This window comes from Mus caroli, chromosome 12 (genome assembly GCF_900094665.2).
Source record: "Mus caroli chromosome 12, CAROLI_EIJ_v1.1, whole genome shotgun sequence".
NCBI lineage: Eukaryota > Metazoa > Chordata > Mammalia > Rodentia > Muridae > Mus > Mus caroli.
This window is the reverse complement of record NC_034581.1, coordinates 28,011,191-28,025,477: the sequence shown is the minus strand read 5'-3', so window position 1 is coordinate 28,025,477 and position 14,287 is coordinate 28,011,191. Positions and strand designations below refer to the sequence as shown.

The window sequence follows — 14,287 nt, the reverse complement described above, 5'->3', positions numbered from 1 at the left end:
CAGCCTGGTCTACAAAGTGAGCTCCAGGACAGCCAGGGCTATACAGAGAAACCCTGTCTCGTAAAAACCAAAAAAAAAAAAAAAAAAAAAAATTAACTTCATATTGTTCAACGAAAACCAGAACTTTCCTCCCCTGAGATCACCCTGCCCTTTCCCATTCTTCATCCTGGCAACATTGTACTACGTACTTCCATGTGTACAAGGTAGTTTCCAGTAGACAGGGTAGTACAATTATAGCATGATGGTTTGCACATGAAGCATAAAAATCATCCTTAACCACAGAAGGAAGGCAGGCACATCATTCTAACTATGGGCCAATCAGAAAATCTTACTTTCATCTCAGAGACAGCATCCATAATAAGAGCAAATCTTTTGTGTTTTGTGTTGTGTTGTGTTGTGTTGTTCTGTGTTGAGACAGGGTTTCTCTGTGTAGCTCCAGCTGCCCTGGAACTCCCTCTGTAGAGCAGGCTAGCCTCAAACTCACAGAGATCCTACTGCCTCTGCGCCCAAGTACTGGGATTAGAGGCATATGCCACACCTCCCAGCTGTAATACATCATTTATAAAAATATTTTTATGTCTATGTGTGTCCTTGTGAATGTGTGTGGGTATATGAATGTATGTGTAGTTGCCCACAGCGCTCAGAGGCACTGGATTCCCCTGGAGCTAGCTTTATAGGGAGTTGTAAGCTGCCCCACTAGGATGCTGGGAATCACACTCAGGTCCTCTGTAAAAGTGTACGTCCCCTTAACAGCTGAGCTCTCTCTCCAGCGTCACAACATTTTGTGTGTTTGCTAGCTATCAAGTTTCTTTTAGTAAAAGTACTTTATAAAAGATATTAAATACTTAAAATGACAACTTAATAAAGACCAACAATTTAAATTTATTCAAAAAATATCCAACTGTTACAATGTAAGCTTATTTTTTTTCTTGTAACTTTTTTATGATAGGTGCTAAAAAATGACAATGCTGAAGAACACATTTTGGAAGCTGAAAATAAAAAACTAATAGAAAGCAAGGAAAACCTGAAAACGGAGCTGAAGAAGGCTTCCGATGGTAATTTTCATGCGTGCGTAAGGGGAAGGACTGTCAGATATTTTATGCTGTCACATATGCCTTGTTGGTTTACTTTAAACAAAACTAAATGCCCTCTGGCCAAGCACTGAGGATGACTTATTTATAGATTTCTATTCAATATGAGATTGAAACTTTGTTCCAAGAGAAACATGTTCTGTTGTGCAGAAAAACATGTAGGTGTTTCAGATCTGTGTTGTAAATACAAATGTTCTTGCCTCAGCAAAATAGCTGTGGGCTTGAAAACTTTCCTATAAACACAGTTTTGTAAGAATCAGTCACATTTTCTTCTGTCATCATGTATTATTTCTTTGATAGAAGTAATCACAAGGAGAGAGCCGTGATAGAATAGTACATTGCTTATCTTAAGCCTTAATATTTCCAACACATAAACTTAAATTTAAAAAAAAATTTGAGAAAGACAAAGTAAGCATCAGTCTGGGATATCAGTTGAGAAACTGCACTGTAGGTTCAAATTGGGGCATCCTAAATCTAAGTCCACAAAGCCAACTGTTACTGTGCTGAAAAAGTCCCAGTAGTTCTTAGTATATCAATACTCATAGTATAGTAAAGTCGATACTCCAAACCCATCGTCATTCTAACAACCTATTGAGTGTGTATAGCTTGACACCCTCCCCAGCCCCCACTGTGGGCAATGTGTCAGCATGTGGAGGCTGATAGTGCCAGACACAAGGAAACCTGCCAGGTATCCATGGTTAAGACTGTTGGCTAAGGTGATGGTGAATGCATAGGCCTTCTCCAGTTTCAAATCTCTTCCACTACTTAGGTTGAAGGTAAATAGGATTCAGTGACTAAATCAAGACCTACTTGAGATCATTACAAGTTTAGGTTTCCTTAAAGTTGCTCTCAGCACAATAGAAATTCTCTGAAATATTACTTGCTATTGTTAAAGATCTATTTATATTATTTGGACAGGAGTAATTTCATGGAGGCATGTTTGAATTTTAAATTGAAATTCCAAAGATAAAAGCTAATTCTATATACAAAAACCCAGATGAGGATATTTCATGTGCTGCACAATTCTTTAGTCAACTTCACTATATTTTTTTAATTTTCAATTTTCTTATATGTGTGGGTGTTTTCCTTTTATATGTGTATGTGCACTACATGTGTGCCTGGTGCCCTCGGAAGCCAGAAGAGGGCATCAGATACCCTAGAAATGGAATTGTAGAGTTGTAAGCTTCCATGTGGGTGCTGTGAACTGATCCAGATTCTCTGGAAGAGCAGCATCTCACCAACCCCTAAAATGTATCTAAATGTAAGCAGTAAAATAAAAGCAAGCAGCAGACAAAGACAGCTTAGAATTAGTGGATAAAAATCCAAATCCCATTCTAAACAAGATTGTCTTGGTATAGCTGCAAGCTCAGAAGTCTTCTTTTAATTTAATACTATGATATCTACTGTAATTCAAAAAGATGTAGATATAGTTAGGAAAGTTTAACATTTATGCAAAAATTAATTTAGTAGTCCCTATCCTCTGCAATGATGATTTTTTTTAAACTCATAAAATGTTCTTATTAATCCTTTTAGAGAATGTAAGGAAGTGTTTCAAAAGTACATTTAATTAATAAAAATAATGTTACAAAATCTTTTTATATCTGACAGGGATCTCTTATTTTGTGAGTAGGTAATATAACACTAAAACCAAAACAAACCAAAACAAAGCCAGGAGTTTAGCTCAGTTCATACAATGTTCATACAATGTTTGCCTCGCACACACAAAACTCTGTATTTATTCCCTAACACTTCATAAACGACATTGATGTGAAAGGGGTCTTACCTACAGACTGGGTTTCAGAGCAGCCTTGCCAGCATAAAACTGTAGTAGTAATAATGATAATAATAATAATAATTTCAGTCAATAAAGTGCTTGTCAAGCAAGGAGGACCTGAAGCTGGGCATAGTGACATACACCTTTAATCCCAGCCCTTGGGAGGCAAAGCCAGGCAGATTTCTGTGAGTTTGAGGACTGCCTAGTTTACATAGTGAGTTCCAGGATAGATAGAGCTACATAGTGAGATCTGTCTTGAAAACAAGCAAACAAAAGAAGGCCTGAGTTCAAGCCCTAGCATCCGTGTTAAAGCCAGCATGGTGACAGTCAACTATAGTTAGAGCTCTGGGGAAGCAAAATCAGAAGGATCTTTGGGGCTTGCTGGCCTAAGTCTTTGTGTGATCAGTAAGCAACCAGGTTCGGTGCACCCAGTGTTGACCTCTGGCTTCCATATGTACACAGCATAAATAAATGTAAAAAGACAAGAAGCTCTAGCGAGGTTGCTCAGCAGTAAAAATCTTTGCTGCCACCACTCACTATCTGAGATGGAGCCCTAAGACCCACGAGATAAAAAGCAGGAGCCAGCTCCCTCAGCTCGTCCTCTTATCTCCATATCTGTGCTTGCACGCATTGTCATACTCTCTCACACAATAAACACTAAAAATAACTGAGTGAATGAATGAATAAACAAACCGTAATGTTTTCCAAATATGATAATAGGTGATATTCCTCTCCAAGCAATTTAGTTTCCTCTTTCTTTAGCACTCAGAATTTATGATTTACACGTTACAAAACTGAGGCTTGAAGGGAGGCTGAGGAGTTGAGGACATTGTCACTTAGGTCAAAAGCCACAGAGGGAGTCAGAATGCACACTAAAATTTAAAAAACAACTTGTAATTCTGAGATACTTTAAACGTTAGCTTCTTAATCCTGATTAAAACCAAACTCAATATTGCTTCAGTATTTATTTAACAGAAAACTTGGGTGTTTGGAGAAAATGAACTCTTCAATAATACTGGCATTGCGTTTATAATCTGATAAGAAGCTATACCGGTCCTGTGTTTGAAATGTAGACTCTGACTACTTTCAATGGGAGTCAGTGTTGAAATCAAAGCAGACTTTACCTGTTTGAGTGTGTCCTGTTTGGTTCCTGCAAGATGTGTAATATTTTCTGGACACATTTCATTAACGTGGAGTACTTTTTTAGGTACCTTGCTTAGTGACCTTGAGAAGCTCAAAAGCTCTGTTTCCAGAGATGTTTCTTTGGCTGTTTTCTGGACTTATACCAGACAAATTCATATAGACAAGACTAAGAAACTGTATCAGCTGATAAAGTTGTATGTGATTTTAACAGTACAGTGCTCAATACACAGCTGCATCAAATACTCATTTAAATATTTCCAAAATTGGGGGTATTAAGATGACATTGCTTAAGAACTTTTCAGAACGATCTTTTAGTCATCCTGGTATGTTATAGGCTGTTTCTCAAAGGAATTTTCTCTTGTGCTTCTATGATCCATCTTAAATATTTTCTCCAAAGTTATTTAGAGAAAATAAAGTACTCAATATAAAGGTTTATTTAAGCCAATTTTAGTGCCAAAACAGAAAAGTGGTATTCTTTACTTTATTCTTACACTCTCCCAGGGGCTGAAAAAATGACTCAGCAGTTAAGAGCACTTGTTGCTCTTCCAGAGAAGCAGCGTTTGATTGCCAGCACCCCTATGGTGCTTCACAATTGTGTGTCACTCAGTTCCAAGGGATCCAGTGCTCTTTTCTAACCTCCTGGGGCTTCTGCTTGCACATAATGTATATACATAAACTCCTGCACACACATAGAATAAATATTTTTAAAAGAACATTCTACTAGTAAATATTCCAATTTTAAATCCCTGGCTCAGATTTTGACCAGTTAGTAAGCTATTTCTGTGTTTCAGTACATTAATATTATCTCTGAGATCAGAAGAGAGCAACATATCCCAGAGCACCTAATTTATACTCAAGACTACCTAGTCAGGTGCAAGGATCTAGTCTTTCACTTTAATAGTCCATTTAACAATAAGTCTGATATCCCAGTGTGTTGAGTAATTGGGGAAGGGCTTTGTTATGAAAAGTGAGATCCTAAGATGTAAAGAATTTATAAAGCTCATAATAGAAATAAACCTGTGTGTAGAAAACCTACTGTTGAAAAGATTAACTTTAAGGACCCTTCAGAATAACTAGTAGTTGTTCTTACAACTATATCTTCCTCAGTGTTTCTTCTTATAGCTAGAGGAAATATCTAGAACTCAAATATTGAATGCATTTAGGCTGGTAAAGCTACATGGGACCTAACTAGAAATGACAGTACCTGTTCCTCATGCCTTTAAGAACAGGACTGTCGCAGGCATGGTGCACACCCTAATCTCAGCATCAGAGGGGCAGAGGCAGGTGGATCTCTGTGAGTTCATGACTAGCCTGGTCTACAAAGCTAGTTTCAGACCAGCCAAACTGTTTGTTATACAGAGAAATCCTGTCTCAAAAACCAAAACAAAAATACAGGATTACACTTGTAACTTGCTTTACTTAAAAAGAAATCATTAGGGCTGCCAACCTTAGAGCAAAGGTTATCTAGCAATTCATGCCTCCTTAAAAAGAACCTGGGAGAAAGCATGGAAACCTGTAATACTAGGATTACAGGGGTGGAGACAGCAGGATCAGAAGTTCAAAGCCATGCTTCCCTACAACTCACAACTACATTCGGCCTGGGCTACTAGAGACTGTCTCAGAGACAAACAAGAATTGAGGCACAGTCCCTGATCCTTTTTCCTACTCCTTTCCCTTTCCTTTTTAATTTTTTTTATCACCAAAATTTTTTATTAGAAATTAGATTATAGTGCCGGGCAGTGGTGGCACACGCCTTTAATCCCAGCACTTGGGAGGCAGAGGCAGGCAGATTTCTGAGTTCAAGGCCAGCCTGGTCTACAGAGTGAGAGTTTAGGACAGCCAGTGCTACACAAAAAAAACCCTGTCTCAAAAACCAAAACAACAACAACCCCCCCACCCAGAAATTATAGAAGCAGTACATTTATTATGAACAAACAAAAATTAATCACCAAATTTTAAGAATTCTTCAAAACATTCTTTGTAAATCATTTAACATGAAGAATAATTAACACTTTTCTTAAAAATATACCTGTTGCCAGGCATGTTGGCACTCACCTGAAAGCCCAGCACTTTAGTGGCTAAGAGCAAAAGAATTATGAGTTAGAAGCACCCGGGTTATATAGCATGACCCTGATTCAAAAAGAAAAATATATACCTCTTAAGGGAGAAGCAAATGTTTAGTGACTTTTCTAGATAAAGCATGTCTAGCTAGAACAGAGGCTGAGTGTAAAGAACTGTTATGTGTACCGAAGGGCTGGCGGCATGCAAGAGAGACATTAGGATGGGGCCAGGGAACAGTAGATTTGTGTGCCCTTTGTAAAATACTGTTGGTTCAATATCTTCCTAGGTGAATGTTTCTCTATTACTTTGCCATACCTTGAAAAAAAAACCCCTAAAATTCCCTTTCATAGACTGCCTTTATGTCCTCAAAATATATTTTTTTAATTTCTTTTTTTTTTTTTACCAGTATACTAACATAGGAATCAGAGACTGAACCTGCTAAACGCTTTTCACTAGAAACTGAAAATCAAAACCAAATGCAGAGTCATAGGACACTTCTATTCCGCATAGCCAGACGTCTGTATTCCTGCATGAGGCTTAAGGATAATATAAGCTTTTTATGCAAACTTAAATTATAGGATTCCCAGTTTGTGCAGATAAACCATTTATCTTTGTAAAATTAAATTCTCAAGGTCTAATTCTGGATACTTCTAGTAGTAAAATTATGAGTCATGAATTAAACTATCCCTTTTTCTTTTTCTTCTTATGGTAGTTTTGTGGATTTTGTTTTTGTTTTTTGTTTTGTTTTTTTGTTTTTTGAGGCAGGCTCTCATGTAACTAATGCTGCTCTGTAATTCCTGATCCCCCTGCCTTAACCCTTACCTTGCAAATTTAGTTATCTAACTGACCTACTTGATAATAGCTTTTTAACGTGATTAAAACCTATGACCAATCCTTCTAGTTAGACAAGTAATTCATTTATTAACTCATTTCTATATTATCTTGTATATGGATGGTTGATGTTATTATCAGACTATACAATGAGTCTTGCTTTCTATAACAGTACTTTCTTAGAGCCTGGCCTTGGTGGCATGTGCCTCTAATCCCAGCAGTAGGGAGGCAGAGACAGGGGGATCTCTGTGAGTTCAAGGCCAATCTGGTCTTTAAAAAGGATTACTTTATTAGGACAAATATGTGACTATTTAATAAAGATCATGTAGTCCAGAGAGGTGTAGCAAATATAAGTACTTAGCAATAGTTTTACTTCCTCCTCTAAATGATGCATGAGGAAGTTACCCAGGAAAGCATGGAGAGACACAGCCAGCTGCATTCTGAATAGAGAGTTCTCTAAATGGGGATCAACGTAAACTGGCAGAGAATGGATCAATGACATTACTCTGTTGAGTGGAGCAAAGCGTATGATTGACAGGTTTGTTGATGTATCGTCCTAGGAAGCAGTGAATTGTGGAGATAAAATGCTGGGTCATCTATGGAAAAAAAAAGAGAATGTCTTTTTTTTTTTTTTTTAAATAATTTTTTTTTTCCTTTTCAAGACAGGGTTTCTCTGTGTAGCTCTGGCTGTCCTGGAACTCATTCTGTAGACCAGGCTGACCTCAAACTCAGAAATCCGCCTGCCTCTGCCTCCCAAGTACTGGGATTAAAGGCGTACGCCACCACTGCCCCGCTTAAAAGAATGTCTTAATATCTTGATGTTCTTTTGTTGTACTTCCTAACTAGGTATACATGTTTATTAAAGACCTTTATGAAAAATGTTTTAATAATGAATATAGCACCTTATAGGAACTTATTTTTATTGCAGAGAGAGTTACAGAAAAATTAAACTGGAGAGCTTGTCTAAAAATACTTAGAAAAGAGTTGGAGAGATGGCTCAGTGGTTAAGGGCACTGATTGCTCTTCCAGAGGCCCAGAACCCACCTGGCAGCTCACAACAGTTTCTAGCTCCACTTGCACAGGCTCCAACACCCTCACACAGACATACATGCCATACATGCAGGCAAAACACCAATACACATAAAAATAAATAAATCATGTTTAAAAGTTAAAAAAGTTGTTTTGGAAAAAATACACCAAATGATTAATACATAATAATTACCTTTGGTATGTACATTGGATGTCTGTTCTTAATTTAACTTATTTTCTATAGTAATTTACTTATATACAATGAAAAGTTAGTTAACAGTTTTGTGGATATTATTATTATTATTATTATTGTTGTTGTCATTTTTCAAAGACCCTGGTAAGACAGCGAGTTTGGCTTGGAATATTTGATCAATTGACTCAATTTCTAGCTTCACCTAGAAAGTAGATTTGCACTATCAGAAAGTTGTTTAACCTTGGAAATCTGTGGGGAAGCACAGGGTAATCTTGGTCAAGTTGGTAAATCTTTCTAGAAAACAGTTTTCACGGGCTGGAGAGATGGCTCCAGTGCTTAAGAGCACTGACTGCTCTTCTTAAGGTCCTGAGTTCAATTCCCAGCAACCACATGGTGGCTCACAATCATCTCTAATGGGATCCAATGCCCTCTGCTGGTGTGTCTGAAGACAGCTACAGTGTACATCATGTATATAAAAAATAAAGAAATTAAAAAAAAAGAAAAAAAAAAAAAAACAGTTTTCCCTCCTATAAAATTAGGTGAGAGACTAAACTAGAATGTCCCTTATGTAGCTCCAAATAATGTAATTAAGTAAGCATGACTAAGGGAATGAACTTCATTGTTGTCCTTTTGACCTTTAAATATATATATATTTCATGAGAGAAAATTTCACAGTGACTTCTCTTTCTCCAAATCTTAAATTCAGTAGGTGGTTAATTAAATAATATTCTTGACTTCAAAAAGATGTTTCTAGCAGTCATTAGGGCAGGACCTGGCATGTTTGATCTATCTCTTAACTTTCAAATCTTAACTGTTGAACTCTCTTGGGTGGCACATTGGAAGGAGAGGACATGAGCCAGTAAAAGAGACTTTGCATCACTGTATGACTGCTTCTGTAGACCATCTGCTGAGCCCACTGGTATGGAATGATAAACGCTCATGACAGCAGAATTGATTAGGAAAAATAATCAGCATGGTCTTTCTATTATCCTATCAGGAAACTAAAACTGAGACTAGATCTACTCAGCTTTCAAGAGTGTTTGCTTTGCAAATAGCAAGTATAACCTAAAGCAGGAGCCTGAACATATCACCTAGCATATCTGCATACTTCTGAACATATCACCTAGCATATCTGCATACTTCTGAACATATCACCTAGCATATCTGCATACTTCTGAACATATCACTTAGCATATCTGCATACTTCTGAACATATCACCTAGCATATCTGCATACTTCTGAACATATCACCTAGCATATCTGCATACTCCTGAACATATCACCTAGCATATCTGCATACTTCTGGTACTGTTTTTAATTTTCTTTTTTCTAACTTTATAATTTATCCAAATTTTGCATATATATAAATTTAAATGTTAATTAGTAGTAGAAGCTTAAAAGAAATAACAGCAGTCTTGTGAGGCTCTTTTCACAGAAACAAGTCCATTCTGTTTATTAATTATTTGGGAAGAAATAGGAGGTATGGTCTTATTGCAGGAGGTGTGTCACTGGGGGAGGGCTTAAAGGTATTAAAAGATTCACTCATCCCTAAGTGTGCTCTCTTTGCTTCCTTTGTGGAGTGAAATGTGAGCCACCATGCCTTGGCTTTGCCAAGTGGAATCTAACCCTCAGAACCCGGAAGCCCATTTAAATACTTTCTTATGTAAGTAACCTTGCTCATGGTGTTTATCACAGCAATAGAACAGTCGGGGGAGAAGCACAATAGAGGTTCTTGTTGATACCACTTAGAGCTTTTTCAGGGAAGAGTACTGCCTGAGTTATCAGGATGGGAAGGAAGGATTTGAGAAGCAGAAAGGAGCTAAGAATAGCTTCCCCCCCCCCCAGCTTCAAGAGTGTTGATGAAGCAAAATGAAAGGCCTTGTGACCAAGCCTATGGTTTATGTCTGAGCAGGAATGATGAGGCTGGCAAGAAAGGAGGTATTCTTTGCTTAGTAACTACACCAAAGTTGTTTGTTTGTTTGTTTGTTTTTGAGGCAGGGTTTCTCTATGTAGCCCTGGCTGTCTTCAAACTCACTCTGTAGACCAGGCTGGCCTTGAACTCAGAGATCCACCTGCTTCTGCCTCCACAAGTGCTGGGATTAAAGGTGTGCGCCACTAACTCCTGCCACAAAATTACTTTTATTACTTAGCAACTTAAGACTATTTACTGATGTTTCTTTCACATGTAGTACACACAGTTGAGCTTATTTTATTTAAACATTTGAAAGCCTGTCTATCAATTTCCTGGCCCAGAGTACCAATAATTATGTTAGCATGGATAAATCCATATCAGCTCCAAAATTTCAAAGCACTTTTCCTATGGGCTTCATTCATTCCTTCCCCTCCTAGAATGTAAGGACATTAAGATGTGTGCAAAGAAACAATTTTTTTTGGTCTTTTTTAATCTTCACATGAAAGAACAAAATTATTTTTGCATATAAAGTTTGCTCTATATTATATTATTTTATGTAGCTTTGTCTCTATTTCAGAAACATCTGGCTCTCCTTGCCAAGGAAGCAATTGGCCAAAGTATGTCCAGTTTAATCTCTCTGCCATTAGTCAGGCCTCTCACATTGCTATTAAGAATGGGGATTTTGTTGTTGCTGGTGGTGGCCGTTTTGTGTGCTCAAGCATGTTTATGCCTCTGCACTATTTAAAACTCTGTTGGCTCCCTTGTCACCTAGGTAGCAGCTGAAGTTGTACAGTGCAGTGATCTGACCACCAGCACATCTCCAGGCTTAGCAGCTTTGAGTTTTACACTCCCCCTTTGTTATCATAGCTGGTGCTTACAACAGTGGCATCTCATTAGTTTTCCCCTTTGCTCAGCTTGCCCACCTACCTGCCTAGAACCAAGTCCTTTACTCTTCTAAGTAAGTGCAAGCATACACTTGATGCTCATCCTTCTGCCCCCAAGTTGCTACCTCTAGGAAGCTTCTCTTGAAGTCTCCCCCTTTAAGCATGGTAGAGTGCCTTCCTTCTATATCTTACATTCCTGCCCAGTTACTAAGTGTGCTGTTTTTGTTTGTTTGTTTGTTTGATGTGTGTAGGTGATCTGTTTGCATGTATATCTGTACACTGAAAGCATGCCTGATAGCCCCAGAGGCCAGAGTAGGGAGGGTATCAGCTCCCTGGAACTGGAGTAACAGATGGTTGTGAGCTGTTGGCTGCTGAAAATTGAGCTGGGGGCCTCTGGATGAGGAGGCAGTACTCTTAATCACTGAACTATCTCTTCAATTCCTTATATTTTAAAGGAGTTTATTATAGGCTTAGAAGTAAGAACATAGGATGTAGGAAACAGGCAGAATCCTAGCAAGAGTGAGTGCCAAGAAAATGTGTGCCCTGGGGATTGCTGCTAGGGGTCAGTAAGGTTTTTTTAACTGGAGGGATGGGAATGAGCTAGTTAGTCCCATTGTCCCAGCTTGGAGGTCCCTTTGTATCACTCCATCCCAGGTGTCTGGACTGAAGATTCGGCATCTTCACGTAGTTTCCAGGCAGCTGGCAAAGTGTAAATCTTTATCCTGGAGATAAGTTCAATATCAAGCAAGTTCCTCCTCTGGCAGCCCGTCCCCACCCCATATCCCACGGGACTTCCTTCAGCTCTTGTTTCTCTAAGCAGAATCCTGGGGAAATTTCTTGGGAGTCCATTGTTTGAATAATCTATGCCTTGGAGCACATAAAATAGATACTTCACTTGTAATATCATTCAAAACTTTAGGAAACATGACACAAATTTTTTATTTAAAATAAAAATTTATTTATTTCAGGCTGGGCAGTAGTGGTACATGCCTTTAATCCCAGCCCTTAGAAGACAGAGGCAGATGTGAGTTCAAGGCTAGCCCTAATCTACAGAGGAAGTTCCAGGACAGCCAGGACTACACAAAGAAACCTTGTCTTGATGCCCACCCCTCTCAGTAATTCATTTCATTAAAGAAATTTTGGTCATTATGATAAATTATCAGTTACTTAGGACTTACAGCCTAGTGTCTCCTAGCCACTCCTGTGTATAATGTAGTGATTAAAGACACCTGCTGCCAAGCCTGATGACCTGAGTTCAATCCCTAGGACCCACATGGTAGAAGAAGAGAACACATTCCCACAAGTTGTCTTCTGACCTCCATGTGTGGGTGGTCACACCTAAGTGACCTCCTCCCCATTATACACACAAGCAAAATTAATAAATGTAAAAAATATTAATACTCTGGGTATGCTGTGAAACAGGTGAGGAGAGCAGAGGAAAACTTTGAAAAGGGAATTTTCTCCTTTCACTCAGTTGTCAAGCTTGGCAGCAAAATCTTTACCCACTGAGCCATCCTGCTGGCCCTTACTACATCATTTCAGTAGTATGTACGTACATGTGATGTATCCCTGTTGGTGCTGATCTGGCTGAGAAAGTGTCTTAAGTCTCTGTTCTCTAAATGCTCTGCTCCTGGCCTCTCAGCATGCTGTAGTCTTCAGAAGGAAAGACTGTTTACAGAGCACACTGAGAGATTAGAAGGATTCTATAACCTTGAGAGCAGAGAATCCACATACATTATTAATTACTTTGTGGAGGCTTGTGTGTTCTCCCCATTTGTTTATTCATGTCAGTGTGAACTCATTAGAAATGATATCTTACTCGAAGTTATACTTGAACTCTACTTTTTGTTGATGGTTGTATTACCTATTTGGGGCCATTTAAGGCTCTTTTGATTAGCTTCTAGATTTCAGTTGTGTCAGGCTGTTTGTTTCGGTTTGGCTTTTACAGCATTTCCTTACTTTATGTACTCTGACACTCAAAGATAATCTTAATTTTTCTTGCTGGTATATTTCCATCAAAATATTTCAAGTATTTCTGTATGCCTTCTCTCCAGCTATCCTGAGTGTCTTCTTTTTTTGATTGAAGATAGAGTTGTGCTTATCTTTTGGAGACCAAAATTTCTATCAGATAACTATAAAGCAATACATCATATTATTTACCCTACATTTATCATTTGTACAAATGATACATGTACATTCATGGAAGATAGCACAAGCTAAGCACTGCTAGGTAATGGAAGAAAATATTTTCGAAGGCACTTGCAAAACCGATTAAGGTTGGGCTGTAGAATACTAATGATAGTATCTGAGGCAGAAGAAAGCATGGTTTATGTTTTTCACAAAACAGTGCTTCTTTCAGGAAACACTGTTTCAGATACTTGTACGTGGCACCTCTGTGTCTGTGAGCACCCACCATGGGGCAGGCACTGTGCTACATGTGTATGTGTAGCTCCCTGTCATCCTCAGGAGTATGTGCTGTGCTGGATGTACATTCAGAGGACAAGTCCTTGATTTTTTTTTTATTTTTTAAATTTTATTTTATTAATTGTTATATGGTACATCTGTTTGTGTGCACTTGTTTTTTTATATTTATTTATTTTTTTATTAGTTATTTTCCTCAATTACATTTCCAATGCTATCCAAAAAGTCCCCAATACACTCCCCCTCCCACCCCCAAGTCCTTGATATTTTAAGGATGATATTAATCAGCCAAATAAAATTGGAACCAGTAAGTAAGGCAGGGCAGTAGCAGGGAAAGGGTTTGGACACTTGACTGAAACAGCTTATTACAAAGAAGAGAGGCAGTGAGGTCAGGGAGCAGCAGCCTTGAACCCACCAAGAAAGGCCGGATAGCTCTGTGCCTTTTTTTACACGTCATTTTTGAGACACTATTTGGGAGTTTAAATCATGGGAGTGACCACTTTGGTTAGCGTTGTAGACATGAACTAAAGCAGCTAAGCACCTAGCTGAGGAATGCATGCCAGTAATGTAAGAGGTAAGGAGAGTGGGCACAGCGATGAAGGAGAATGAAGGCTGGGCGGGTAAAAAGGAAGTCGACTGAAGAAGCCTTATCAGCGGATTGAGAGTCCTGGGGGTCACTGGAACAATAAACATTGGCCTCACCTTTGCAGGCCTAACAAAGCAATTCAAAGTAACTGCATGAAATCCAGCAATTGATCATTGACCAGCATGTGCATGTGAATGTCAAATACTCAGTAGCTCCAGGGCATCGTATGTTCAAGTTCTGTTCTCAAAAACAGAACTAAAGAAACTGAAAAGAAGCCGAGCGTGGTAGCGCACGCCTTTAATCCCAGCACTCGGGAGGCAGAGGCAGGCGGATTTCTGAGTTCGAGGCCAGCCTGGTCTACA

At 38.6% G+C, this 14,287-nt stretch overlaps 1 protein-coding gene across 2 annotated transcripts in view; it reads left to right on the top strand.

Moving 5' to 3' along the window:
- Bcap29 (B cell receptor associated protein 29) overlaps nt 1–14,287 on the top strand; it is a 41,585-nt gene that overhangs the window by 17,164 nt on the left and 10,134 nt on the right. For both annotated transcript variants that reach the window (XM_021179045.1, XM_021179044.2), the window contains one exon: nt 950–1,055. In XM_021179045.1, the coding sequence (XP_021034704.1) occupies nt 950–1,055 (106 nt within the window). The remainder of the gene's footprint in view (nt 1–949; nt 1,056–14,287) is intronic.